Source organism: Triturus cristatus, chromosome 7 (genome assembly GCF_964204655.1).
Source record: "Triturus cristatus chromosome 7, aTriCri1.1, whole genome shotgun sequence".
Classification (NCBI taxonomy): Eukaryota; Metazoa; Chordata; class Amphibia; order Caudata; family Salamandridae; genus Triturus; species Triturus cristatus.
In genome coordinates, this window is record NC_140590.1 from 538,161,300 (window position 1) to 538,188,251 (window position 26,952).

Consider the following 26,952-nt stretch of genomic DNA (forward strand, 5'->3'; position numbering starts at 1 on the left):
AGTCTGCTATGTTGTCTTTCCCCCTTTTGAGCAGTCATAAATAATTTCTGTTCAGGCTGATTAGGGGTATTCATTATCAGATTAGAAATGGGAAAGCATGATCAAACTTAGGTGTGCTTTGACAGCACTCTGGTGCAACTATTCATAAGTGAATGCATTAGAGAAGTCTGCTCTTGATACCGTTGTTAGATGTGTTCAGTAGTGCAGAAATCATCAGCAAGACTAAACTGGAGTATGCTTCACACCACATGCGACACATCAGCTGTTTCAGTTGAAAAAGGTATGTTTCTGAAGCTTAGATTTATAGGAAAGTAGACTCCAGTTTGGACATCCATTACCAGCTCCTGTTTTATGTTGGCACTTCAACAACCTTGGAAGTCTTATAAATATGGATACCGAAGCACTCTTCACAAAGTGTTTTTTGCAAATACGGTCTGAAACTTTGGACTGAAGTTTGGACCTTATTTGGAATAAACACTACTGAACTCTTTTGGCACAATTCAGTTGCTGGACTTTTTGTTTGTTGGCCTTTGTGAAGAGTGCTTCTGTATCAATATTTATAATTCAGAAATCAGAAACCCTCTGGTTCATGACCCATGTTCACCCTATGGTGGCAGGGGGTGGATACCATGTGAGCACCATTACACTCTATACGCCAGTTCTGCTACCAGACCCTATAACTGTATGCTTTAGGATGGGCGACTGCTTTACCGCAGCTACCCGATAGTTTTCTTTAACCTTGGAAGTCTGATTGGAGTAGAACAAACTTCAAGAGGAAGGGGGTTCCATCAGAGACTAAAGCAGGATGTTCTTGTGGCAGATCCATGTTTTGAACTTCTCTCTTTCTTGTCTTTGCCATTCTTTTTCTAAAATATATTTTTTATTAGAAATTAAACATAGAACTTAAATCACATGAGCATGAAATTACATAAGGCACCACATTTATAGCATCCACATGATCTATAAAACAATAAGAACTCAAATCTGTGTTGTGCTGTCTAGTCCATCCCCGTGACACATTTCCATATCAGCAGTTGGTGACGTACACAGCTCACCTCAATGCACATTCCATTTACCCCATTTTCTATCCCATTTCTTAGGACAACCCCTAGATGTAAACACATATTTCACAGCTATCATGCATTTATCAAGTTCCTGCATCCAACTTCTTGAGGATGGCTCCTCCCCCACTCCCCATTTCACCACAATAGCCCGCTTGACAAATGTGTATCCTAGTGTGGTCAGTTGTTGTTCCACTTCCGTTAGATCCATTGCTTCCCAAACATTAAGGAACCCTAGTCACGGCGTGAGACTAATTTCTCTATCTAACGCCCTCGCCATGTGTCTTGTGGGGCTTTGCCATTCTTGAGCTTTCATCTCTTGTATTTGGACAGGTTTTCCATTGCACTAGTTGTTGCTGACTTTAAACAAGCTGAAGATGAGGCACTATGCATATTGTGTAGTGCTAAGGAACTTCTGGATCGATATTTGCTACGTTTTCCAGTACTGACACAAGGTGGTTCGGATATCATGACTTGTGAATTGACGGAAGTTAAAAGACTTAGGGCCATATGTAGGTACCTAAATAAACGGCCGAAAATCAGTAATTTTCCCGTTACCGACCGGTATTTAGCCCTTTCTAATGTAGGAGGCAGGTTTTAAGGATTCGGTAATTTACCGATTCCTTATTTTAAGGAATCGGTAAAATACCGAATCCTTATTTTAAGGAATCGGTAAAACACCGAATCCTTAAAAGCTATGTAGGAGGCACCCAAGTGAGTGCATTTTTGCATTCAGGATTGGTTATTTACCACCAACTACAAGTTGGTGGTAAATATCAAATACCTTTAAGAAAGCAATAATTTGATTTTCTCAAGGTGCCATGTGGCAAACATACAACATGTGCGCCACATGTGCACACATGCACGATTCAGGGGTGCAACAGGGTGTCAATGTGACACCCTGCCACCCTTGAATATGCTCCCCCTATTACCGATTCGCTATTTACCGAATCGATAATAGTGAATGGCTTCCCATTCATTTCTATGGGCCTCCAGGCCCATAGTAATAAATGGGAAGGTGATTCCTTACCGATTTCGGTATTTTTTACCGAATTATTAGCTACATATGAAATACCGATTCCTAAATACTGAATCGGTAAAATTCGGTATTTAGGAATCGGTATTTCATATTTACCTACATCGGGCCCTTAGGGAGGTTTTAAAATATTTTTTTTATAGATTTCAACGGCTGGGATGCTCTGTCAAAACGTGGCGGATATCAGATTTGCTGTATTATTATCATAGGCTATAATGCACTTGTTATACAGCTGACAAGAAATCCACCACGTTTGTGACAGAGTATCCAGTCTGCCAAACTCTAAATATTTGCCTCAAGTGGCACACTCCTAAATAGGGTAGAACCTCTTTTTTTTAAAGTTGTTTATTATCTTTGATGTTTTACATTCAGCCATTTCAGATCACTTCTAGCCTTTGGGGGTGATGACCACTTCCTCCACATATTGTGATTAATATTGTAGTATCACATTAGAACTAGAGACTGCCCCTTCCAGTAATGCCCACCCCTTTTCCAGCCCCATCAATCCCTTTCCCAGCGACTCCATTTTTTTATTTCTACTCATCTTGCTTTTCCGTTGACCTTTCTAGCTTCATTTTTCACCCTTCCTTCGTGTGGTTTCTATCGTTCTTCCTTAGCAAACCATACCTTCTTCCTTCCTACACCACCCTCGTCTTATCAATATTCTTATGCTATCCTTCTCTTTTCCACTACATCCATTCTTCTTTGGTTTTATAAAAAGCCTTACCCTGTTTTAATTAGTTCTCAAATCATACTTCTGCAGCTGTGGAGACTTGTTCAGACCATTCCTGGCATTGCATTCATATCTGGCCATTTGCTTAGAAAGGCTGTCTCACTGATGTTATTTCTACCTTTGGTGCTATATAAGCACTCTAGCTCCCCAAAGAAATGTAACAGAGTTGAAGCTTTAAGATATTCCCAAAACTGGAGCAAAGGAAATCACAGAAGGAATGATACATAGGATGGACATTAAGATGATACTAGAATCTGTTTAATTTGTTTGTAGACCCATAAAGATCAGCCAATAAAACAGCTCAGCCCAGGCATGATAACCCAACGTGTGGTCAGTTTGTGTTTGAACATATGCCCGTCTTGTAGTGAGCAAGCAGACAGATGGATGCAACTGTCAAATTGCTTTCCTGATAGAGTTCTGGCGAAGGGAGGGGGAGCTGCAAAGGGTGAATCTGGGCTAATTGGGGATTCAACCACTATAGAGTTTCCATTGGCTAACAGAAGCTTGCTCTGCAAGTATGTTGATTGAAGTATGCTGCTTTCACATCTGTGACACTTCCTTACACTCCTGGAAATAAGTGGCATATCTCGCCCTTCAAGCCTGAGAGTATGAGCAGGCCTCTCCCTTGTGCATCCCAATTATCCCTCTTGACTGTGGAATACAGCCTCCATTTCATATCTGCAAAAGTCTCATCCCCAGTGCTATCTCACATCAGTACTACAGTCTGGCGTAACTAGAGGCTTGGATACATCCTTTAATTAGACTCTGAGAAGCTGAGGAGTGAGCAGGGATACAGTAAAGTGATTGCATGCCCTGGGAACATGAAGAAGATTTAAAGAGTGGGGATAAGTAGGACCAATTAAAGTGCATTAGTTGGTAGTAATGGATGCAGCAGTGGAAAAATTAAAGATTATACATATAAAGGGGTTGTAATAAAACAAATGCAGGTATTCGATCTACAGTGTGTGTGTGTGAATAGAAGGAGGACCAAAGGCAGACCAAATGGAGGGTGGAGGTGCCGAGGGGGTACAAAAAAGGTGGTGATTAATAATTCAATAAGACAGAGATTGATATAGATAGAATAGGAGATTATGTGAGCAACAAATAGAATGGTGTTCGAGATCTAGAAATAGATGGAGCAGCGGTGAGGAATGAATGGCTACAGGAAGGGCAGAGCTAAACATGGGGTGAGAAACGGAGGTGTGGTTAGGATCCGATGTACAAGGCCGAATTAAAGAAAAGGGCATTGTTGAAAGGGACAGGAGCGAGAGATTGGTAGGAGGAGAGTATTGAAGTCAACAGTAATTAACTTGGCAGCCTTCAAATTATGTAAAAGGTAGTAATAAATGAGAACAGAGGGGAATAAATAGGTAATGTGAGGAAGAAAAGTAGAGGAATAAACTGGAGAGAGAAGTGAGGAGTGGCCAAAGCAGCGTGGCACATAAATAGGAGTTTTGGTAGTAGGATAATGAGGAGGCCTTTGGGTTAGAGGAGGCAGATGCAGCTGAAAGGAAACTAATGGATGAGAGCATAAAAGACTGGGCGGAAGGGTGATGCGAGTGGGCAGAAGTAGGAAGACCTTGATTCATACATCAGTACTGGTGCTGCAAAAAGAGGAGTAGGTAGAAGAAGGGTGAGAGACCGCGGACTGATGGCAGGAGATTAAGAGTGAGACCTGTACAGTACTGACACAAAATGATGATGAAAGCAATTTTGGTATATATTCGCTCAGTTTTAAAAGAAAAAAAAGGTAGGGAGTGGATAGCAGTGAGGATATCGTATATCTGCTCTGATTCTCATGCTTGAAGGAGTTGGTGTTGCTGCTCATCCTGGGTTCTCTGCACCATACATGTTGCGCCTCAAAGACCAGACCAAGGGCTGGGGGGGCTTCACGTCTGCCATCCCTGCTCTGTCCATCCCTCAGATAAACCCCTCCTTCTGTTTGTGCTGCCTGGCATCTCACTAGGTCATGAGCATGATTCACGCGCTAAAAACATGGGGGACGCCATGACTGAGAAGCACGGGCCAAGTAGTGGTGAGTACCTGTGAGAGTTAGCTTTGTTAATGCTTTCAGAAATTAAGAGAGGGATGGTAGAGTTGCAGAGGCAGCGTGTTTCTGGTGTGTGGAGGGAATGTGTGGGGGAGAGGTTATAGGGCATTTAGGAAGCCCTTTTGCACAAACCTTTTTTCTTCACTTGTACAGACTGATGTTCTTACTCTTGTGTTAAAGCTTGTTTTAAATCCAAGACCAGAGTTAATTTTCTTTCTATTGTGCAGACAAACTAATACAGCTCTCATTATTTTGAAAAGGCTGCCAAAAGCGAGGAAGCCGGCTTTATTATTCAGCAAGATTTGCACTATTACTTGTAGAACATGAGTGCACATGCACTCATTTTTACAGATATTCCCAGGAGCTAAATTCTTGTACATATTATAAAGCATGAGCTTCAACCAGCGGACTGTTTGTATCTATTATACGGCACAGGTTCCTGCCAGCTGACCCTTTGTATGTATTACAAGGCAAGAGCTCTCTGGAGTGAAGCCTTTGTATCTCTTAAATCAAGAGGTCCCAGGAGTCATTGCACCGGTTAGGCAGTAGGTGTCCATGTTAGCTGAAGTTTAGTTACTGTTTTCCAGTTGGCGCACCCAAGACCTATGTCATCTCATTGGTTACACGGGTGGAGCCTACAAGGCACGATTTGCATTAGGAAATTACCTTTATTGCAGGTGGGAGAACAAAGGACTGTGATCAAATAAAGGGAATACAAAATAACAATAAACAAGTTGTAGGACTAATTTACCTGCATTATTATTATGAAGTAGACTAAATCTTGGATACAAATCTAGATGGGATTTTCAAATATCTGATGGTCATTTTTGTTAATTTGAAAACTTCTACAGCTGTGCTGTTTCTGACTGTCTAGCAAGCTGTAACTGGTGGGTCCCCATGTTGCAGACCCTTTATTGATAATAGTCGATCAACATTCCTGACTTGCATGCATGGGGAATATTTAATAATCTTACAGTGCAGGTTGGCTGCTTTCAAGTGGGCTGCTTAACTTCTTTAGCATCCATTTTCACAGCACTCACAGTGCAAGTCATACTCAAATGTGAGAAACGCTGAACATTTTTAGCCGTTGCTCTTTCTAGACTGGGTAATGTGTTAGATGATTTTCTGGGGTTGCTGGTGGTACTGCTTCTAAGGCTGACTTTGGTGCTATCTGTCAAATGAGAGCACCTTAACCAAAACTACTAACCCTTGATATGGATACTTTCTTTATTTCCAGGATAAAGATTTTACCTTATGAGGAAATTATCTTTGAAGTAGATGATTCCATTCCTTTCCCAGAGACCTCAATCAGCTCTTAAAAACTGCGGAGAAAGCAGTTCACTGATGTCCAGTGTCTATAGTACTCTGGGACTGTCCCAGTTGCAGATAGGATAATGAGTCAGTTCATCAGCTTGCCTCTCCACACCGAAGTGCTGCAGTTGACTACCATGGGTTAATGTAGCTCTGGTCACCCAATTAAGTCCCTGCTTTATATATACCAGGATTTTATACACTGTGGTTACAGACCACAGTGATTGTGCTGAGGGCCCAGATAAGAAGAAGTGCCATATAGGCACACGCTCCACTTTAGAACAATGACCCAAGTGGTGAGCATGCTTTGTGATAATATGTGTTGTCTTTCCAGTAGCCTGTTAGTATATTGCCTCTATTACTCTGCTGTGATAGCATTTGACCCATTTCCGTGAGAGTTCATTAATCTTTGTCTGTCTGTTATGATGTGATACCATGCTACCACTGTTTCTCCACTATGCTGTATCAGCATAGTGCCCATGTCTGCCCGCTGAGCTGTGACCCCATGGTGCGTGTGTTTACCTACTGAAGATTGTGAGCATAGAGTGGGTGAAGTGTTTAGTGAGAGTGCAGTGCTCGTATATGCACACTGTGCTGCAAGAGGAGAGTGCCCTGTAGTTTATATTTCTCAGTGGAGTTGTTGCCCGATTTGTTCCTGAAATCAGTGACTTAGAGCAAAACATGTTCCTTTAGGTGCAAGAGAAAGGTGCATAGTAATGAATCTGTCACTACTGTCTGTTTGCTTTTAATTCCTCTGGCCTGGTATGCTGACTTTCTGCTGTGTGTCCAGGAAAGGAGGACGTGTTGGATATTGAACTCGACGCATACATCCATGGCATCAGTGCCTTTGTGAAGCTAGCACAGAGCGAATACCAGCTGTTGGGCAGGATCATCCCAGAGCACCATCAGAAAAAAACCTTCGACTCCCTGATACAGGTTATATACTAACCTTACACTCTATTTTATCTCCGTGTTCTTGGCCTTGTTTACCCAGTGTTCCTGGTCACATTTTACAGACCTTGCACAAACTCACATTTTCAAAAAAAGCAGCAGCCCCTAAAATCCAGGAACAATATTTAGTAGTACACAATTTCTCATTGAATGAAATATTTCTAAATAATAACAAATGATGGGTGCCAGTGAGGAATAAGTGGGAAACAAAGGTGCTTGGGGCTCTTTGCAGTGCAGTACATACGTAAACCACAGCCCATTGGGATCTAATGAAACCATGCGTGTGGGTTCTGTATTTGTATGTCAAAGTTTCGATCCTGTATAGATTATATTATCATCAGAACTCTTAATTTAGGGAGCCCGAGGCGAGCTAGAATAATAAGAAAACACAAAGTGAGGAGTAGCAAATAACAAGAGAAGCTGTACGAGTGACCATATATACAAATATGTACATAGGCCCTTGGAAATGATTGCAAATTCAACTGTGCTTGAAGGAATCGTGGCAGTATAGGAAATCTAGTGAGAAGGCTGACGAAGAATGGTGGGGTGTGACCTGTGGTAGGAGAAGGAATTTATGAAAGAGGAGCCCGATAGTACCAATAAAAGATAGTGATGAATCTAGATAGTGCAGAGATGGGCACGTGTAGCTGGTGCCACTAGTTTTGGGAACTGAAGTATATCGGGGAGCAAAGAATGCTCCAGTAGAAAGAACTAGAGGAGGCAGTCTGGTGGAATCACCTCAAAATCAATTTGATCAATGTTTGGCAATAAGCATTGCTACAGAGAAAAATGTTAGAGTCCTGTGAAAAGACACTCTGGTGCGCCCCATGTTCACTCTATATTTTCAAACTGTGTAAGCGTACAGTAGAACACAAGACTGCCTCAGTTATTTTCTTTGAAGAGAGATATGTCTACTTGAAAACCCCTGTTACTTTGGTGTGACTATGTACATTGAATGTGAGTGTTTAGTATTCAACAAATATGTAGATACTTAATTATTTGTGTCCAACGAGTTCAAACCTATTTCATATCTTACTATCACAACCTTTTTTCCTCAACTGTAAATACAATTTGAATAAACCTGGAACTTAATACCATTTGCCTACCATACCAGCTTTAAATCCATTGCAGAGTACGCTCATCTTTACTATTACTATCATATAAGAAACACCAGCTCCAGATCCTTCTCCAAGTTATGTGTCGGATAATGTCAGATTTAGCAATTATCCCTCAAATGTAACTTTAGATTCTCCTGCAGTCCCAAACCTCTTTTCTTTGAAAGACTTCTAAGTTGATTATGTGAAGCATGATGTATTGCAGGAAGCCTTGGATAATCTAATGAATGAGGGAGAGAACATCGTACAAGCGGCTCGCAAAGCCATTGTCCGGCATGACTATTCAGCCGTGCTGACTATCTTCCCCATTCTGCGGCACCTGAAGCAGATGAAGCCAGAATTCGATAAGGTTTTACAGGTATGTCTAGCGTATTTGATCTGCCTTTTGTTTTCAACACTGACGAGTGCACAGATGTAAAAGGTTTGTTCTTGAGGAAACCAGAACCCATCCTATCAATCTGCATCAGTATGTCCTTGCTTCAGACATCAAACTTCAGCTGCACTGAGGCCTGGGTACTGCCATTTCAGTATTACTAAAGAGGATTGATTTATTTGAGGTCAGTCTAACCCTTCCTGGCAAACGACTCAAAACCATCAGTTAACAACACTGAGGTTCCAACTTATGGGCTTGAGAAACCCTGCTACAGATCTACGAGGAATGGAATGCTATGGTCTTTGATTGTATTTGGTCAACCCTACAAATGGTAAGCACTTTTCTTTGTGTGATGAGACTTCCGATTAATTAAATGGCTAGAAATGGGAGAATGAGGATCTGGAGCTCTCCATTTTCATTTTGAATAGGGTGGTGCATTTTTTACATGTATTTGGGTTTTAGAACTGGCATAAGGATATGACATTGCTATGCCATTTTAATGAAAGATCTGATTTAATTCTGCACATTGAGGTCACCCAAAGGAGGGAAAATACATGAGGTGAAATCAAGTGTATGGTGACATGTATGGGAGGTAGGTCTTTTGTAGCATGTAGTGGAATCAGATGCACAATAACAGGAGACAGAGCATGGATGTGGTGACGGGAGTGGGGGATCCAAGTTATGATGCCAAGGATATGTTGGATGGCTGTGTAGTATGGAAACATAGTATGTATAGAAGTCAGTGTTCTTCTTTCATGTAGTAGAACTAAGAAAATATGCTGTAATACTCTGTTACCAGGGCTATCTTAGGGTTACGCCCGAGATCTGTTCTACTTTCTTTTTTAATTTTTTGGTAGTGGTTTGGAATGTAGGATATTTTGCTGTTAGAGACTGAGAGAGGAGTTTTGGAAAGTTGTGGAGTTGGAGATGCGCCCCTTTGGTCTTACCAGCGCTCCTCTGGTTTTTGCAATGGTGATTGTGGTGGTCGCAGCTCATCCGTGGAGATCAGGGGTGCCAGTCTTCCCCCTATCTCGAAGACTGACTGTTGAAGGTGGGCTCGCCACAGGATGACTCCTCCCACCTCCAGAATGTGGTGGACCTCCTGCATTCGCTGGGGTTCACTATCAACGTGCCAAAGTCACACCTGACTCCCTCTCAGATGCTTCCTTTCATCGGCACTGTTCTGGACACAGTGCAGTTTTGGGCCTATCCTCCCAAGCGGCGAGTCCAGGATATTCAGGCTAAGATACTTATTTTTCAGCCTCTATCCTGGATTTTGGTGAGTTGAGACTGAGGCTGCTGGGCCTCATGGCTTCCTGCATCCTGCTAGTGAGACATGCCAGACGGCATATGCAGGATCTGCAGTGGGACCTGAGGTTCGAGTGGGCATGGAGGAGACTCTCTCTGACATGGTCCGGATCTCAGAGGAAATCTGCATGAGACCTGCTGTGGTGGCTGAGGAATCATGCTTGGATCAGAGGCAGACCCCACTCCCAACCAGATCTCACAGTAGTGACAGATGCATCAATTCTGAGATGGGGCAGCCTTCTAGGATAGGTGGAGATCATAGGACTCTAGTCTCCGGCGGAATCCGGACTTCACCTCAACATACTGGAGCTTCGAGCGACCTGATTGACATTGAAAGCTTTTCTACCCTCCAAGGCTAGTTCAAGTGTTCACGGACAACACAACCGTCATGTAGTACTGCAACAGACAGGGTGGAGTGGGGTTGTGGAGTCTTTGTCAAGAGGCCCTGCGTCTCTGGACATGGCTGGAACAGCAAGGCCTCTCCCTGGAGGTTAACCACCTGGCCGGTTCCCTGAACGCCAAGGAGGACAAATTCTGCCATCGATGCCTAGTGGATCACAAGTGGCTTCTCCATCAGTAGGTGGCACAAGGCCACTTTCAGCAGTTGGGAGTGCCTTGGTTAGATCTGTTCACCTTCACATAGAAAGCGCAATGGCAGCAGTTTTGTCTGCTGGAGTTAACAAGGTGGCTCTCGGTCTGAGATGCTTTTCGTCTCAAGTGAACCTCAGGCCTCCTGTACGACTTTCTGCCCATACCACTTCTGTCGACAGTTATTAAGAAGATCAGTAACGACTGGGCCCAAGTCATCCTTGTGGCTCAGACTGGGCAAATGAGCATCGATCCTCCAATAAGGCTGCCCCTTTGGGAGGATCTTCTGTCGCAGCAGGGAAGGGTCCTCCACCGAACCTGTCAAGTCTCCTTCTTATTGCTTGGAAATTAGCGGCAGCTTTTAACAGCTTTCGACCTTCCTCCTGAAGTTTGTGATGTTATTCTGGCAGCCCTCCACTAAGATGGTATATGCCTGCCGGTGGAAGAAATGTGTAATATATTGTACAGAGAAGTCTCGCTGCTTCCATTTCTGATTTGTTGTTGTTGTTTATTTTGACCCTTTCGTAGCTGGGCTCTACTTGGGGCATTTGTCTGCTTTCCTGAGGCTGCCAGACCAACCCTCTTTATTTAAGTCACCCATTGTACATATATTCCTCAAAGACCTTGTACATATGTTTCCACCTTCCCCCTTCATTATGTCTCAGTGGGGCCTTAATTAGATTTTCACCTTTCTTATGTGTGCTCCTTTCGAGCCTCTGCATAATTGCCCCCTTCAGCTGCTCACAAGAAAAACTCCTTTTTACTGGCATTTACATCTTCCAGGAGGGTGTGTGAGCTGCAGGCTCTATCGTCCAAACCTCCCTTTCTGATGATATTACCTGACAAATTGGTGCTTCTCAATTGGGCCTCTTTCCTGCCGAAAGTGGTAACACCCTTCCATGTGGGGCAACCTGTCACCTTGCTCACTTTCCGCTCTGCTCCTCATCCCTGTAAGGAAGTGGAGCAACTCCACCGTCTGGACCTAAAAAGAAAGTGATCATTCTATCCTGCCCGCTCGAAAGATTGCCAGTTGGACAACCAACTCTTCATGCTCTATGTAGGTGCAAAGAAAGGTTAGGCAGTGTAGTAAAGGACTATCTCACGATGGGTCGTCCTCTGCATCAAGATTTGCTGCGCTTTGGCAAAGAAGCAGCCTACTGAAGGCTCAAGCACATTCCACCGGAGCTAAAGCTGCTACCACCACGCTAGCACGTGGAGTCCCAGTTCTGGAAATTTGACAGGCAGCAACGTGGCCATCCCTACACATGTTTAACAAGTATTACTGCTTGGACAGTCCAGTCCACAGGGATGGCCACTTTGCCCTTTCGGTCTTGCAGGACTTCTTAGTCTGATAATTGTCCACAGTCCCTCCTCCGGGGATCGTATTGCGTGCGTATCTATTGAAAGGTAAGGAGTTTGCGGCTAGATGTCTCTATCCGATGGACAAGTTACTTACCTTTGGTAGCGCCTTATCTGATAGAGATAAGATCTAGACTCAGATTCCTTACCTACCCACCCATCCTCCCTGCACTGCGGGCAAGTTTTTAGGGTCAAGGTTGTTCCCTTCCAGGGCCCTAGTTTTTTAAAGCACACAAATGTCAGTACTCTTCATGGCTCTGCGGTTCTGGCGTGTAAAGTTGTGAAATGTAACTGACGTCAGCGCATTGAGGTGGCACCTATGCAAGTCACGCGGACGTCACTTCCAGCGCGGATGACGCCGATGATGTCACGAGGAGCCGACTGACTCCACCTACTGACACCAGAAGTGCTGCTCGAAAAAAGATCTTCTGGATCCAGTCTGACGCCTGGGAAATTCAAAGGTGAGGAATGTGCAGCTACATCATGTCTTTACCAGATAAGGCGTTACTGAAGGTAAGTAACCTGTCCTTTCATGTTAGAGATCTTGCAGTGGCAGTCACCCATAGTGATCACCGGTGTGTTCAATTGCTAGCTGACTAATGACCATTACCAAGGATTCTCAACCACAGCTTCACCCAGCAATATTTATGGAACGCTAAGGATGAGGAACAATTACAACAGTGTCGACGTCCATGGGAACTCACCCAGCCTATGAACTTAGTCAAGATAGATTAGTCATGATTCCGCAAGACTGGTAGAGGGGTAAACATGGGCATGCTAGAAGTACTGGGGGGGGTCGAAGATGGAGCATGCTCACCTTTATTGGTAGCTCAAGCAGGTAGGGCCGCTCCTAAAACTACACATCCTCCTGTATGAAGTTGCATCCCCAAACGCAGTCTGTCAAGAATATCCTCCGCAGGTCGTTTAAATAGTCTAACTTTAGCAGGTTGTGAAGCAGGCTAGTCCTCCTCCATCAAAGTGTTCTGCAGAGACTTCTCTAATCCTGGAGATAACTCTGGCATAATTACCTCCATGACCCAGTCATTCAGCCCTTTTGTCCCTCCTGAAATTTGTTTGGTCTAGCTCAGATAGGATGTGGGGAAAACATACCGGGCTATCATGCAACAATGTATAAAGACGGGGTTGCAAGGCTCCTCAAAGACATGCTGAGCATGTTCCTCCTCACAAGTGGTGAGCCTCTGTCTCTTGACTTGACTGATAGCCTCCATAAGTTTTTCACAGAATCCCGCGGGCATCGTATCTGAATGGTTAAAGCAGGAAATCTGGCTTTAAAATCTCAAATTTCTTGATAAGCACCAGAGACACCTGTTACTAGGACAATAAGAAAGGTGGAAGCTGATTATTGTGCAAAAGACTACAGGACTATAGAGAATGATGATACTGTGTATCAAACCATTCTCTGTAGTCTTTTGGCAGAGCCAGACCTCTTCCTCAGCGCAGGACTGTCTCTCGCTTGCCTAAAAAGATGCAAAAGTTAAAGAAATCAAAAAGGGCATGCAGGGATCCAACCGTATATCATCAGACCCACAGAGAATCCAGACAGCCATGTCTTTTCAAAGTGTTATGCAAGATGCATATGCAAGCCATTTCAAGTGTTGTAACAACTGCATATACAAAACTACACCCAAGTAGACCAGGGGCCAGTAACATGTTTAATAACCCTAGGATCTCCAAACAAATGTGAGTAGTGAAAGCAAAACGAATAATGCTCTGTTGAATGCCTTTGTTGATTTTATGTGTACTTTGGGGTTGCGCACGAACCTCGCCAAAACGTCTGTGATGCCTTGTGGGCAGAAAAACATTAAATTGCGCTGTTTTGCACTTCAGGGTACTCCCTTGGGCCGAACTCATGAATTCCCATATTTGGGAGTTACCTTTGACTCATGTGGGTCATGGAGGACCTTTCTTGAGAAGTGATCCCAGAAGTTCTGTACCTCTGCAGGGTTCCTCTTTAGCTTGGTGTCCAATACATGAAATAACTCAGTAACGGCTCTGATTGAGATTTATTTTAAGAAATGTGTCCCAACCCTCGCTTATGGCACTGGTTTGAGGGGGTACAAAACAATTAAGTGTCTACATGCCGAGGAAAATAGGATTTGCAGCCAGGGTCACCCAGTCTTGCCATCCATAAGGACCTGGGCCTGCTGTTTGTTTGAGATACCATTAACCTAGCCCCCCCCTGATGCTATAGTGGTCCATCTGTGCAGCCAGGAGGCCTCGTTGAATAGGGACATTATCCTGACTGTCTAGGTTGCACATGGGTCTTCGTATTCTGTGGCTCAGGTATGTCAAAGACATGTTTAATAAAGTGGGCAGACCGGTCCGCTTTGCCTCGCCTGGTCACATCAGTGCGAAGGTTATAAATTGGTTAAAAGTCACTTTTAAGGACCACTTAACTAAGGGCAGGGAGGAGTGAGCACTGCGGAAACCTGCCAACAGAGTACTTGCTCATACAAACCACCCTCTGCATGGAACCTATCTACTGCGGTACCAGGTTTAGGCTGGGATCGAAGAGATGTCAACTTTCTTTCCCAATGGGTCTGTTTAATCCAAATGAAATACTGGTCTGCCCTTGTGATGAGCGCTCCTTGCAAACTCAAGCTTATTTCACCTTTTTTTTTTGGTTGGATAATAGTTACGCCAGGGTGTTCCTTATCCCACTGTGGAGGGTCACTCCTCACTTGTGACATGTATATCCTAGCGCTCTTGTATTTACAGTCTTTCCCGAACCCCGAGGTCTGTTTTGGCGTGGCCACCTTTCTTAAACATGCTCTACAGTTTAGGTAATCCCTATTGTTTTAATTGACTTTATTATGTCTTGTTTAATATGTTCCTGTTTTTTTACTCTGTTTTTAGCCCTTTATTGACATTTGTGTTTTTAACCTTCTTATGCACTTTATATTTATGTTTTTTTTTTTTTTATGTGTGTTGTTGAACTGCTGGGCTTTATAGTTTTTGTATTGCGCCATATGCTGCTCTTTTTAGTGATAATTTTGTTCTGTATTTTACGGTGTCACTATGCTGTAATTTATTCCATGAACCCAAATAAAGCCAATGAATGAATGAACTAATAATGATCGCATCTCTAATGAGTTTGAGATTAGTGTACTCTCTTCCTAAATACAGCCTCTCCCTACAGTAATTCTGTTATCGACTGAAGCAGTGTGAAAGAATGCTCTGTTCTTGTACCTTTACCATGGGGTCATATGTCAGCTGCACAAATCACCCAATGCTGTGTTTAGTACTGCACTGCTTTATATAACACACAAGTCAAGAAATTAATTATGGCTAATACCGTAAATTTTTCTTAAATGTCCAGGTGGTATACCTCGGCAAGATGAAGTCTTGTCTGTTGACTTTTATAGTAACAGTATTTTGTTCCTCTTTGCTTTACCTTTTATGAGGTTCTCCTTGCATGTATGTAACAGAGCCCTAATCCACTCAAATTAACAACAAACAGGATATCGACTAACTTTAGTAGGCGCCTGCTGAGGCCACAATGTCACCAATATCAATATACTCAGCTTCTCTTGTGACTTGGAACACCTTGAGATTCCGAATCGCAACTTCCCAAACTAGATTTGGGCATAGCAGTCCAATATAAAGACTGGCTATTCAGTTTCTTCAATTTTAAATTTGTCAAACAATGCAACATTTCAGGGCGTGGGGGGTTCCTGCCCCGGACAGTTCCTGGAAAATTGGCTTCACACCTTTTTGCCATACGAGCAACTTTCAAATTCTTTTCATATAGAGCGAGCGCACTGGGCCCTAACAATGAAACCCACACCAGGGGCAACCCCCAGGCCGGGCATAACACGCTTCTTCAATTATAGAGATCTGGTGCTTGTGAATGGTTAGAAAAATTAAGTAAATGAAATATGAATACAGTCTGATGCTCATTTTCCCAGATCACATGAGACTAGTACAGAATCAGAAAAAGTTGTTAGAACGGGTGAAACATAAACTCTGAGCCATGGATATAAAGTATATGCTGCCTACATAGCTCTTTCAGAGTAAAATAATGTTTTTCGCCCATCTTGACCCAGCACGAGAATGGGTGGAGGAACGACCCCCACGGAATGCAGAGCTCTGAAGCACTCCTTGGGAGAGCACTCTACAGGGCAAAATCGAGAGACCCATTGACAGTCTCAGAATCGATTCCAAAGGGCCCATCTGAAGAGCTCCAGACATGGAGATCCGGGAACAGACATGGCATTCCAATAAACAGAGACTGATGCAACGTCCTCTGACACAGACTTAAGTGGGGCCAAGTTACAAAGAAACCAGGAAAGACCCTGAAGGTGCCTCGAAACAAATGACTGACCAACACAAACTTGAGATATTTTTATCGATGCATGTTTGATATTGATTGTTGGTGAGGAAATACAGAAGGGTGAAAACTCTAAGCAAGAGCTGTTGTTATTTTCAAGGCGGAGGGTGTGCACCAGACCTTTCCAAAGTTGGGAAAGTGGTAATTAAGAACCCATGTCAGGAAAAAGTTAGGTGGTGGGACGGTTAAGGGCAAAAGTTCAAGAAGTTAGTAACAAGGCACAGCACACATCAGCCAGATACAGGAGAATAGGGAAGCCCACTGCACCATGGCCACACACTATGGTTACCATACAAGACTTCACACATATGAACCCTCTCACACTTGAACCATTGACCACTTTATTGTGGAATGTGAGTGAGCTAGGCTGCAAAATAAAAAGGGAAGTAGTGGAGAACTACATCTAGCGGCATACCCCAACCCGGTGTTTCTGCAGGCAACTAAAACAATGTTAGGAATACAGACCTCCACCGCCACCCACACCAAGGGTCATGGAGGCAGGGGCCTACCAGCTTAGCGTGAATCGTCCATGTGCTGGGAATGGTGGACGTGTGGCGGTTTGCCCACCCTTCCGACAAGCAATATCCATTATTGTCAGGAGCCCGCGGCTCTCTGACCCGCTTGGGTTACCCATTTGTCCCAGGGAACAAAATAGTGGGTGAAGGGGGCAAAATATTTGGTAGGAGGAATATCGGACCATTCACCTCTGTACATCAAGATGGGAACCCTCATGAGAGAGCAGAGCCCGAGTTGAAGGTTAGATGCGAGGGCTCTCAAAGACCCAGATATAGCCAACACCCTCATATCGATACCCAAATATGCTTTGAGGAAAATGAAGGGTCTATGAACGCTATGGGAAGCAAATAATGCCCTTTCTGCTTGTGTCTTTGGTTTTTGGAAAAAACTTGGTATTTGTATTGCTTGGATTACGTGGAACTTTGATACCACCTTTGGCATAAATTGTGGATCAGTTCTCATGACGATTATATCATTATATATTTGGAAGTAGGGCTCTTGCAGTGTTAGAGCTTGCAATTCACTTACTCTACGTAGTGATGTAATTGCAACTAAAAAAGCCTTTTTTAGTGTAAGCATTTGTAGCGTTGCTTTGTGGATTGGTTCGAATGGTGCCTTCATCATTTGAGCTAGTACTACATTGAGATTCCATGCAGGTGGTGGCATCTTTTTTGAAGGTGCTAATCTTTTTGCTCCTTCTAGGAATCTTTTGACCACATGGGATGTGAAGAAACTCTTCAGTTTCTCCCCTCGTGTACGCTACGATTGCTGCGAAGGGTACCCTTATAGATGTGTAGCTCAGTTTATTCTGTAGTAAATATGTTAAGTATTTTAGTACTGTTGATTCTCTTGTGATCCTTCTTGAAAGTTTTTCTCTAAGGCACCATTGAGAGATTCCATTTGGCTGTGTAACACTTCCTTGTCGTAGGTCTTCTTGCTTTTGTCGGTGTAGTTTTGCAGCTTGAAGAATTTTCTGGATGCACTAGCAAACTCACCCTCCTCCGCCAGAAAGATGAGACAAGACGAAGAAATAAATGAAAACAAGAACGAACAATTAAATAAAATATATATAAAAAAAGAATCCGAATATGGCGCCCAAAGGTGGGAGCTTCCGGAGGAAGCACGTCGACGTCACAGAAGGCCACCAAATGGTGGTATCTCGACGCCCACCTGCCACAAAAAATAATAATGAAGAAATACTACAATTCTGGACCCAACCACTAAGTAGCGGAATAATGCACGGCATAGTGAATCCAGAAAATTCTTCAAGCTGCAAAACTACACCGACCGGTAAGAAACTATACGTTTGCATTCAATACACGCAATAATCAACACTACATGAGTCACCTTTATTTTGGGCATAAATCACACTTGGAATTATCACTAGCAGTACTAGGCCTAACTGTGTGTGTTAAGACGACATCTGTAATATGCACACTTGGGCAAGATCCTAATCTCCCCTCCCCCCGCACCATTATTTGTGCACCCTTATGTGGTGTAACACGTTGCCTCCCACCCCACCCCACCAAAGCACCCTTATGCAGTGCAACACGTTGTCCACACTCGGCCCACCCTAGCAATTCTTATAATTCAATACCACGCAGTTTTAGGGTGCATCCCGGGTCACAACGATATCAGAAATATGAACATACAACACATTGCAACACTTATTAGCAGCACTGTGGCTGAAGCCACGCGTGTAAAACTAATGTCAAACGCAATGCTATTCTGGCAGAGATCAATGTGCAAGGCTACACTGCCGGCCAGTGCTGTGAATTGCAGGCGGTTCAGACTGTCGCCCCACACACACACACTCACATCACACCCATACGCGGTGTAGTGGGTAGCATGCAGGTCTGTATAGAATGCACTTGCACACATATGCACTCAGCACCCTAAAGCGGAGCTCTGATACCCAGCAGGTCAATTGATAACACACTGTAGACCCCCTTGCCCCAAGCCTCCCTCCATCCTCCAACTATCCTACACCCACAGATTGGAGACAACGCCCGCCCCCCTCCCCCCCCCCCCCCCCACACCAGGCCAGATTCTGCTGATGTCACACGCAGTTAGGGTCCCAGGAGAACAGGTGGGGGTAGTTAGCAGGGCTAAGTAGGGGGCGGCCATTAAATGGGGATTGGCCACCACTCTGGAAGTTCACCCATAGGATGCGAAGCAGACCCAGGCTGAGGGCAATAGTCAGTCACACCAAAGGTTTCCACATGGGCCTTCTGGTACCAGCTCAGTTCTGTGAAGCAGAAGGGAGGCACGCAGGTCTCTTGGCCCGCTTCCGATCGTTCTTGGATGTGCCCTTCCCGCCCAGTCAGTTACTATCACCACCCAGGCCGGGCAGTACTACCTGGCAACACGAGGTTGTCTGGTGGGGCCAGGTGAGAAAGGTGGCAGTTGGTTTGCCGAGCTGAGGGCCAAAAAGCGAACAGTCAATGAATAGAGAATGAAACGGGGGGGTTCTCGAAAGAAGGAGCTATCCCGTCAGATGCACTTTATCAGTGTTGCACCCAGGCATCCCGGGCACTACGTCAGGTTTGCACTGATATGGGTTGTACTTGACCGTTCCAGTCACACAAAATGAAGGGTTGCAATTATGTACTTCCCTGGAAATGAGGCACAGTGTACGGTGCATATTGATATGGGTTGCAACAGACTATTCTGGTTGCACACAACGAAGAGTTACAAAGTCCATGCCTTCCTGGAAATGAGGCACAATGCCTGTTGTGCATTGATACTGGCCGCACCAGGCAATTCCGGTTGAACACACAGGAGCAAGTTCAGCAGGGCTTCACGATGTAGAATGAGGCACTACACACTCACCTTTGTGGGTAGCAACCTGTGAATGGGACAACACACGCAGTGAGCATGCAGTCGGCGTGTTGCACGAGAGAGATGTGACATGATCAACAAAGCTGACCACGCTGCCTGAAGTAATTTCATCCCTTTACGCATGTTCGCCTATAAAAAGAGCAAATCTCACAGGTAGTGGAAACACACATGGGTATTCCTCACTACCTGGACAGGGAACATGCGTGTGTACCTGCCCTGCCTTTCACCTACCACTTGCTCACCCCTTAAGATGTATCCTCGGAGTTCTCTAGTGGTAGGTAAGTGTGCTCTCAGGAGGGCTAGTATCTTAAAAAGGCCCCAGACTTGAGCCGAAGCGCTATTGCGCACACTCAGACCTGCAATGGCAGGCTGGACACATGCTTAGAAACCTCATCGGTGCAAGTGCGCACAACAGCCCGCAATGGCAGGCAGGACCCATGTTTAAGCGCCATAGGTGAACATGTGCTCACACAGGCCTGCACTAGCCTGCCTAGCCTATGTTTAGAAACACTGGTGGTACAAGTGTGAAGACTTGCATGCAATGGTAGGCGGGCCACAGGTTTTAACCCTCATAGGTGCAGGTGTGCACACAGGCCAGCAATGGCAGACCTGACCTATGTTTAGAATTCACAGGTAAGCACCACTTCCTAACGTATGTAGGCAGGGTGCATGCACTTTCACACTGCATTTACAGTGGGCAAGTGCCTGGAGCCCTAAGTCAACAATAAGAGAACTAGCCACACCTGGGAGGTGTCCCATAGTGAAAAGCCGACCATCTAGGTAGGGAAAACCCACATGGGGGTTCGTCCCTACCCGGACAGCGAACATGCAGACGTACCTACCCGGCCACTCACATACCCTGAGCTCCACCCCTCAGTATTTACCCTAGGACCGCTCTGGCGGTAGTGAAAGTCTCTATCAGGGTTGGCTACTGAGTGCAAAAGGCCAACCTGAGCATGAGTCGTGTGTGACAGGCCTTGGGAATGTGGTGTACCTTTTTACAGGGCACTCGCAGGTATGACACCCAAACCAATTAAGTGCACATCCTACAGTGGCATGGGTTGGAAGGGCACACACTCTTTCCCGCTGCGGTACAGTAGGAAAGTGCCCATTGTCCTAGGGTAATGAAAAGAGCTGGCAAAACAGAGAGTACAAAAAGTTTCAGGGAAATCCCCCCTAAAAAGTGCCATGTCCAACACCAGCTATCTCTTAAATACTGAGAGTAAACTTCTGGCGTAAACTTTGGTGAATAGAGTGTCCAATGTAGTAACCTCCTTGGTCCACGCGGACCAAACTGGGATCATGCTGGGAAGGGCAACGTAACTCCACATATAGTTGGAGATACTTTAGGTTGAAAAGGAACCATGAGCCATATTGTCACTAGATGCTGAGAAGGCTTTTTACTCCATTGATTGGAGCTATAGGCAGCTGTCCCTGAAGAGGTTTGGGCCTAAATTCTGTACCTGGGCAGACCTTCTATACAGAGCGCCTACGGCCATGGCGAGGGTCAACGGGGCAACATCAGCAATATTTGCATTGGGAAGCTGTACGAGACAGAGGTGCTTGCTTTCTCACTTACTGTTTGCCTTGTATCTGGAACTATTGGTATCTTGGGTGAGATGCAGAACAGACAGAACATGCTTCCCTGACAGGAGAAATAAACCAGAAACAATATTGCTGTCTGGGGTTGACGCTTTGATTTACCTCACAGAACCACTGATCACGAATCCATCGGTCCTGTTAGTGTTCAGAAAGCTTGAGACTTATTTGCTGTACTGTATCAACCATTTAAAATATTTGCAAATTGTGATACTGGCAGAGGAGGGTCCGATTTATTAAATTCATTCTAGACCGGTTTCTAAGGGAGTTCTGGGAAGACACAGAACTTTGAGTTAAGTTCCCACTCACCTTAACGGGTAGATTGTCTATCATCAAGATGATCACATGACCCAAATTGCTATATATTCTACAAAATACCCTCTTTCCAATACCAGACTCTTATTTTGATGAAATAGATGCAGTACTACGTACTCTACTTTGGGACGGGTGCACCCCGTGGGTTGCCTTGCTGACCATGTACTGCTCGGTCTACAGCGGCGGCTAACACTGTCGGACTTAGGGGCATACTGTAGGGCAGGCCTCTCCAAGGAGTAGCTCATTAGGTTTTGGTAGCTCTCCAGCTACCTGTACGTTGCTCTCCTGTGTACAGCCCAGCCTACTAAATTAGAAGATTTTGCTTGGTTGAATTAATATACATATAGCAAAATTGAGTATTAGTGTATTCAAGATGAAAATGTGTTTATTCTCTGAACTCGTGATCTAATATTTGAAGAAAAATTGTAGTTTCCAAAATATATTTAAAGTTAATATTTGAATGAAAAATGATGTGGCATTGAGGAGACGTTTTACAAATGTTATTACCTTGGTACCAGAGACATTGCTTTGGTTGATATGTACTACCCATTCCATATTGACAAAGCATTACTTCTGGCAACCATGCCTGATGCACTAAGATGATCGCTGGTAAACATCTTGCATATGGTGCCCACTATTGTAATATTATCTAATATGAACACTGTACAATACAAATAATATTAGTAGCTCTCGATGAGTTTAATTGAACAGAAGTAGTTATTATTACAGAAACTGTGAGAGACCTCTGCTATAGGGCCACCCAATTTCAAGTTGTCAATGAATGGGGGTTTCACCTCGCAAACAGAACTGGCTCGTCTAACCGAAATGAGGAGGGCCACATACTTGTACTTTGTCTATGGGAGAAAGCAATCCTAGATGCCTACCTCGGCCGACACAGGCATCTCAGAGCGTGGGACGATACCTCCAAAGCTTTTGGCTGGCAGGGTAAGATCACCCTGGCTACACCACTATGGAAAGGGAGCCTGCTAAAGAAGGTTGGTAAACTTGCATGGTTTAAACACTGGGAATTGTTTGGAATAGAATCTCTGGGAGACTTACTGGAAGGAGGGGAAGTGGAATCATTTGAGGCTCTACAGAAGGAATTCAAACTGTCATCCTCCCAGAGATTACAGTACCTCAGGCTGATGCACACCATGCAGGCAGAGGGAATCCTGGGGTTAGATTTCCCAGAGCACAGTCCATTAAAAAGCTAGGTAATGAGAGGGGCAATTACTGACAAACTGGTTTCCCAGCTGTACTGCATCATCTTCATCAGCAACACCCCAGACAACCTCCAAAATCTACGCTTGAGATGTGAGGCAGATTTAGGGGTCTTAAAGGAGATTGACTGGGAGGCAGCCCTAATGCGCCCTAAAGAAATGACAATACTGGCAAGACTGAGATTGACTCAATTTAACATCCTGCATAGGTCATACTATAAATCGTACCAAACTATTTAAAATGGGGTGGGCTGCGGACCCCTACTGTTTAAAATGCTTAATAGAAGAAGGCACACTCATACACTTGCTCTGGAGCTGTTTCAAGGTGAGCAGATACTGGGGGGAATCATTTAGAGAATGGAAGACATCTTGGAAGTAGACAGACCCGAGATGCCCCCTCTGGTTTTATTGGGAATCCCAAATGACGTAGACATCCCCAAGACACAAATATTGTTTTGTATGCTGTGTTTCTTAGTCGAAAAAAGAGATGTCACAACTTTGGAAGGAGGCAAATGCGCGAACAAAACTTATGTGGCAAGCAGAAGCGAACAGATGCATGGAGGCAGAAAGAGTGGTATCTGTAGGGAAGGGTGCTCCTGAATATTCGACAAGGTGTGGGTGAAATGGTAGATTACGGATGGTATGAGTACTCGATGGCTCCGTGTTCGATAGTACACCCAGCTAAATATCCCCCGAAAGACACCAGCAAAGCAGTGGGAAGGCATAGAACCATGGGACTGAGCACCTTTTTGCACTAATGAAGAAGACAAGGGTGTGGCAAATGAGGTGTTTCAATGCTGAGGCAATCATTCCTCATACCACTGTTGTGTGCATGTGGCAATAAAATGATAAAAATAGTTAAACATTGCAGCATTTCATGCCCTCTCAGTAGACACTAAGAATCCTTACGCCGTCATGGTCTTGTGGGATTCTGTGGGGGATTTGTCTAGGTTTGAGGAGCCTAGTGGAAGATATTCCTGAGGGTAGTGCCCATGACTCTGTGGCCTGTAGAATGAAATGTTGCCTTCAGGCACATTTATATAAAGATTTATGACATTGAATTATTTTAATAAATTGTGTTCCTCTATTAGTGATTTGTTTGTGGCAATACTGTGCAATGAGAATTTGTTCATTAAATTAGGTTGCAAAGAGATTAAAAAAGAAAAAACAGGAATATGTTTACACTAAAGGAGAAAAATGAGTGGGGGTTGTAGCATTTAAATGAGACAATGATATAAAAGACCTAATAGGCCTAATTATGTTGTGAGTTGTTTTCTATAAACCTTGTATTTCATTTTAGGGGACTGCAGCGAGCACCAAGAACAAACTACCAAATCTCATCACCTCCATGGAAACTACTGGAGCCAAAGCTCTGGACGATTTTGCTGACAGTATCAAGGTATGTTCCAGTTCCCAGCCATGGGGTTGGGTTGCAGATCCATGCAATGAGAACTCTGACTAGGAGGCGGGTTTATAGGATGGCCACCAAATGCTGCTGTCTGGAAGCCAAAAGGCTAGTCCTGTTTTATGAGATGTCAGTAAAAAACAAATATCTGAGTGTCAAACCATAATTTGTATAGCAATTGGGAGCAAATTAGCATCAAAAGAATGTGAGGCAGGCAAACTCCAATATGTGGAAGTTGAAAGGCAATTTCCACAGTATATTCAGGTTTGGGAACAAAATACCACCTGGTAGGAGGAAAGGCCAAGTAGCCATTTGAGAACAGGATTAACTTCCACTGGTTGTGGTGGGGAAGAAACCCTGCCATCTGAGAAAAACAGGGGCAGAACACAGCACCTGAAAAGGTGTGGTCTAAACCTATACCATTTGAGTGATTAGCAAACCTCACTATCTAGGTAGGGAAGCAACATTTATATGGCAAGAGTGTTACTGTGCATTGTCTTTTGGAAAGGTCCGTGGGAACACCCCACTGTTTAGATATTGGGCAGACTTCACAGCATGTGACAAAAATCACTTGAGTAGAGGTTTAGGTTTAACTTTGTTTTTATTGGCATTCAGCAAGATATTAACATACAGTTCCAGAATTCTGTGCTATGCGTCCGCAAAGCGGGACCTCGCATAGTACCTGCTCATTCTTGACGTACAATACTTGGGCGCCCCCAGTACGGCCCCCATTGGACCCACTAGTATGTCCATAATTTCTCTATGCTTTCCGGAATCCTGCGCCATCTTTTAGACAACAATGCCATGGGATAAAGAAAAAACAAACCCCCTCCCTCGAACTGGTGTGCTTGGGAGCGGCTGACTTAACCACTATGAGCGACGCAAGCTTAAATGTACTGCAGCATCCCTAAGTCGGCGATATGGGACCCGTAAGGCGGAGGAGACGCCAGGTATCTCGGGCATGTAATTTCAGTTGACAAGAGTGAGAGCAGCGGTTGCCAGATTAAAGCTTGTCATGGAGTTGATGAGAGAGGCCTGTATGCGTCCTATGCCTAGAATCAACCATAACCTGTGTAGCCACACATCATATGTAGGTTTTACCCGTGTTCCCCAATGCGATAAGATGTTTTGGAGAACCGCCCCCAACGCTAGCCCCATTTGTTTCCCTTTCCGGGACCTTAGTGGATACATCAGCGGGTTAGGCAGGCCCAACACCACATAAACTGGGAATCTCAGGATCTGCGTGTCGTACTGGCGATCCACATCGTACAGGATCGCTGACCAATAGCTCGCCAGTTCCTTGCACTCCCACAACAAATGTAGTAACGTACCGTCTTCGCTACACCCCCGCCAGCAAGTTGAGCTGCGCTCAGGGTTCCCCCTATTAAGATGGACCAGGGTCAAATACCAGTACATAGCTACTTTAACTGCCGTCTCTTTACTAGCTATATTTCGTGCGGTGTGGGTAGCTCGGTAATAAATGTCTGACCACTCCTTCGCAGTGAGGTCTCTCCCCAGTTCTCCCGCCCACCTTTTCTGTCCCGCCGTAGGTTCCTTCGGGGCTTGACGGCGTAGCGCCTCGTATAATTCAGAGATCATTTTCTTATCTGTGTTCTTTGTGTAAAGCCATTTTTCAAATTTCGTTAACTTCCAAGAGACCTTCGGTAGCACCTCTGTATTAAGTAACCAATGCCTAAGTTGCAGATAGTGAAACCGTTCGGTCTCCGGGAGGCCATATTCTGCGCTCATGTCTCGAAAGGAGAGGATCCCGTCCAGATCAAAAAAGTGCCCTGCTGCCTTGCATTCCGTCTCTCTCCATCTCTGGAATGCCCTTTCGTCTGCCCCCGGAGAAAAGTCCTTGTTATCGAGAATGGGAGTCATGGGCGAAGGGAAAGCGGACAATCCCTTTTTGTTGACGACCCCGTCCCAGACTCTTAAGCACTGAGTGCGTGATGGGTAATCCCTTGAGATTGGGAGGTCTATCTTCTCTTTTAAGAAATGGGACCTTCCAAAGCGATAGTTTGGCCAACGCTCTGTATTGGAACAGCCATCTCTTCTCTGATTCAGATCTGTTCCACTCCACTAGATATTGGAGCTGTGCTGCCCTGAAATGCTCTAGGACATTCAGTATCCCCAATCCCCCCTCATCAGGTCGTAGGTAGCCCAGTTCTTTCGTCAGTCGAGGCCTAACTCCCGCCCATACAAAATGCTGGAGTGCTTGCAGCAGTTTCTGGAGAGTGCCGGGCGGTGGCCAAATCGGAATTGTTTGGAAACGGTATAGTGCTTTGGGGAGGATGGACATCTTGATTGCTGCCACCCATCCCAGGAGGGATAACCGGTGATGCTTCCACTGCAGTAGGTCCTGAGTAATTTGAGAAATTAGCTTGGTGTAGTTAAGCGTGTGACTGTTTGGGACACCGACGGGTCCCATTTAAGGCCTAAGTAGGGGATAGATGTTCTTACCTGTATACCCACATATGTGGTCCCGCCCAGGGCAAGCGAATGCCCTGCTTGGTTCAGCCATAGGATCATGGACTTCCCTACGTTAATTGGGAAACCCGAGACCTGGCCAAAGTCCTCTAGCTCCCGCAAAAACGCCGGGACCGAGTGCGCGGGTGATTCAAGGGAGGCGATGATGTCATCCACTTAGAGACTTATTGTGTGTCTTTTCCCCCCCAAAACGGGATGCCCAATGTGTCGGGGTTCTCCCTGTTCCTCTGGGCCGGCGACTTGACATAGAGAGCAAAAATAAGGGGCGACAGCGGGCACCCCTGGCGGGTTCCGCTCTGTATCTTGAATGGTCAGGATGTTACCCCATTT

General features: G+C 44.8%; 1 protein-coding gene across 6 annotated transcripts in view; it reads left to right on the top strand.

Annotated features, from left to right (window-relative positions):
• Positions 1-26,952, top strand: part of EXOC7 (exocyst complex component 7) — a 320,098-nt gene that overhangs the window by 109,010 nt on the left and 184,136 nt on the right. For 3 of the 6 annotated variants that reach the window (XM_085616945.1, XM_085616942.1, XM_085616943.1), the window contains 4 exons: positions 4,797-4,865; positions 6,982-7,127; positions 8,463-8,615; positions 24,028-24,126. In XM_085616945.1, coding sequence (XP_085473071.1) covers positions 4,797-4,865; positions 6,982-7,127; positions 8,463-8,615; positions 24,028-24,126 — 467 coding nt within the window. The remainder of the gene's footprint in view (positions 1-4,796; positions 4,866-6,981; positions 7,128-8,462; positions 8,616-24,027; positions 24,127-26,952) is intronic. The other 3 variants (XM_085616940.1, XM_085616941.1, XM_085616944.1) reach the window with 2 other exon arrangements.